The following is a 3505-nucleotide window of genomic DNA, read 5'->3' as shown; positions in this document are numbered from 1 at the left end:
CTAATTCTTTCAAGACTAAGAAGCAGATTAGAATTGGTTAATAACATAAGAAAAGAAAAAGTCAAGTACACAAAAGTTACTAAATTTAATGAGGAAAAGAGTAAATAAATTTGAAATCGTAAAATATGAGCCTTTATTCTAAACCAATTCTTAAGTACAATTTCATTGCCTTAACCCAAATTATTGCAATGGCATTCAATATTTAAAAGTCAATGTCATCGTTATTCAATTATCTTTTCCAAAATAACGCTTGGAAAAAGCATTATTTTGGCAGATTTCCCAGAAGATATTTTAAACCAAATTTCATCTGGAATTATACCCAGAATTTCATTTGTTTATGTTCTTGGACAATTAAATATGAATTTCTGTTAAATTACCCAAGATTACATAGCAATACAAGTTAGTCTTTCAATTGTTCCAGGATTTGTTTTTCCAGAAATGTGACTGTCCTTGTGATGGTGTTTGGTATCGGCACCATTATTCAGGAGCTGTTCAATTAAATGTTAAGCACATCACTAACAAATGAAGAAACATGAGATTGATCCCCTTTGTAATGATCAGCTGTGGGGCAAACTCACATCCCTGAGCTGTGCACTTCTTTACATGAAACCATGAAAATGTCAGCTTCAGGTACAGATTACCCTGAGACATCAGACTGTAGATGCAGTCCTTGCTCTTCTCACGTAGACAATTTCCTTCTGAAATGTGGACTCACAACTGTGGCTGCAGCACATCCAGACTAGGGGTGACTCAGGTCTCACTCAGGATTGGCAAGAACCTGGAAGCCCTGATAGGACCTGATCCCACATGACCAGGGAGACTGTGTGAGAAGAGTTTTCCTAAACACCACTCTGAAAAACATCATGCAGTGTTATTTCTTATTTGGTCTGTATCATTAACTTAGGAAATTCTTCCCTATGAGGGCCTGCTGGTTAATCTTATATATGTGAGATGATCACGATGGGACTATCCCAGATTGAACAGTTGGTCACCAGGAATTTTATATTCACTGCCTGAGGCATAACACTCTTGCCCACTTTCATCTTACTTATGCTGGGTTCTTGGCTCTAAATGTAGAGACCCACATCATTCTCGCTGTGAGGCCCTTGGACAGAGTGCTCTTATGGGGCTCAGTCATCAGGTTCCAGGGAAGGGGAGATTCTAACACGTGTATTGAACAATGTTGACCAGTTATCCTGGAAACAGCAGACACCAGGCAACACTTGAACTGTCTCAGGAGCACTTTTCATTTGCAGGCCCTCTGCCCGTCTGTGCTTGTGGGAATGAGGCTGTTTTCTTCTCTAGATTGGCTGGAGGGAGCGATGCAGGATGGCATTCACCTCCCAGAGACGCATCCTGGAAACACATTTCCACATTGTCAGAGTCCTTGTGCTTTCTCAGTGTGGCATGCACTGCACAATGTGTCCCTGCCCAAGGTCCCAACTTGCACAGTCAGAGCCTTCTTCCCTTGACCACAGGCAAACTTGACTTGAACTATGTTTGTTTTGCTCCAACAAACATTTTATGTCACATTGTTCACAGAAGAGACACTCCCGCTGCCCCATCAACCTTTTCCACATCACTGCATCCACCAGGTGATTTGCATATTGTCCCCTAGGGAGGATCTTCCCTTTTGAGTTTGACATAAAAGCTCAGCCCTAATCTTGACTTGACTGATCAGGACTCCTCAGGTCACCTTCTCACAATGAGGCTCCCTGCTCAGCTCCTGGGACTGCTAATGCTCTGGCTCCCTGGTAAGGAGAGGATTAAAATGAGGTGGGAAAATAGGATGGGAAGGTGAGTTCTGGGGGCTCCACAACTTCATATATTTATTTCAACAATGTGTTAGAGGCACATGGTCTATGCTGCAGGAAAGAGAATTCATATTTTTGTCTCAGAAATAAGCATGAATCACCTTCTAGGAACAATGACCAGGGCTCTGGTTAAGATCTTGAAACTAAAGAGTTTCCTGCTGGCTGGTAAATAATGGGTTCATTTTAGAAAATCTACTTCTTATGATATAAATCAAAACTTGAAAATATATGTAACTGTAAATGAATATCTTAAGGAAAATCATGAAAGCTGCTCATAATGTGTCTATATAATCTTGCACACCTCTGTTATTATTTCAGGATCCAGTGGGGATATTGTGCTGACCCAGACTCCACTCTCCCTGCCCGTCACCCCTGGAGAGCCGGCCTCCATCTCCTGCAGGTCTAGTCAGAGCCTCTTGGATAGTGACGGGTACACCTGTTTGGACTGGTACCTGCAGAAGCCAGGCCAGTCTCCACAGCTCCTGATCTATGAGGTTTCCAACCGGGTCTCTGGAGTCCCTGACAGGTTCAGTGGCAGTGGGTCAGGCACTGATTTCACACTGAAAATCAGCCGGGTGGAAGCTGAGGATGTTGGGGTGTATTACTGTATGCAAAGTATAGAGTTTCCTCCCACAGTGGCACATTCTGAAACAGAAACCTCCCTGCTGGGGTGTCCCAGCTGCCCCATAGGCTGCTTGTCTGGGGAGCAGCTCGGCAGGGTCTCTGAGACTGCAAAAGAGGAGGCTGTTGGAGAATACAGGACTCTGGCCCATGAGAGCCTCAGCTGTGTTTTAGTCCCACGTGTTAAGGCCCCATCAGCTGCCACAGGTGGCCACGTGCTCTGGGAGCAACCAGCTCTGATGAAGGGAGAGTGAATGAAGGCTCATCCTCACCCTCCCTGTCTGGCCCACATTTGTCCCATCCATTTATTTGGCAGAACAATTAGATCACGGATGCAGGTTAGTGGTAACACAAGTGAAATACATATTACAAACGACTGGTTTGGAGATAGTTTTATGCATGATAACACTGGGTCATACTGGGAAATTCCTATCTTCCCACTTTCCAAACGTTCTCTCTCCTTTACCACTCACACAACCCTGGCCTCTCTAGGATTATGGTGGAGAAAGCATTCTGCACCAGCTGTCCTCACAGGAGTATGGCTAAGAATAATTAGTTACAATGTTTGATTTTTTTTTTTTTTACTACTTACAGATTTTAAAAATCCAGGGCAGGCCGGGGGCAGTTGCTCAAGCCTGTAATACCAGCACTTTGGGAGGATGAGACGGGCGGATCACGAGGTCAGGAGATCGAGACCATCCTGGCAAACACGGTGAAACCCCGTCTCTACTAAAAAATACAAAAAACTAGCCGGGCGAGGTGGCGGGCGCCTGTAGTCCCAGCTACTCGGGAGGCTGAGGCAGGAGAATGATGTGAAGCCGGGAGGCAGAGCTTGTCATGAGCTGAGATCCGGCCACTGCACTCCAGCCCAGGCAACAGAGCGAGACTCCGTCTCAAAAAAAAAAAAAAAAAAAAAAAAATTCCAGGGCAGATATAAATCCTAATACCAAAATAGTTTGATTTTCCTCAGTTACCTTTTGCTGACTGAAAATGGAGTTCCTGCAATTCCAATAGTGGGCTTTGAAAATAAACAAAATAACTCAGAAGGAAAACATAAAGTCTCTGTAATG

General features: G+C 44.1%; 1 gene segment (V, D, J or C); it reads left to right on the top strand.

The window, feature by feature from the left end:
• Positions 1–1664: 1664 nt before the first annotated feature.
• On the top strand, positions 1665–2689 carry LOC126934372 (immunoglobulin kappa variable 2-40-like). The segment is given in 2 exon segments: positions 1665–1754; positions 2133–2689. Coding segments are annotated over 2 exon segments (606 nt in total).
• Positions 2690–3505: the final 816 nt, after the last annotated feature.

Source organism: Macaca thibetana, chromosome 13, assembly GCF_024542745.1.
Source record: "Macaca thibetana thibetana isolate TM-01 chromosome 13, ASM2454274v1, whole genome shotgun sequence".
NCBI classification, from domain to species: domain Eukaryota; kingdom Metazoa; phylum Chordata; class Mammalia; order Primates; family Cercopithecidae; genus Macaca; species Macaca thibetana.
Note: the sequence above shows the minus strand (reverse complement) of the source record. Positions and strands in the feature narration are given on the sequence as shown.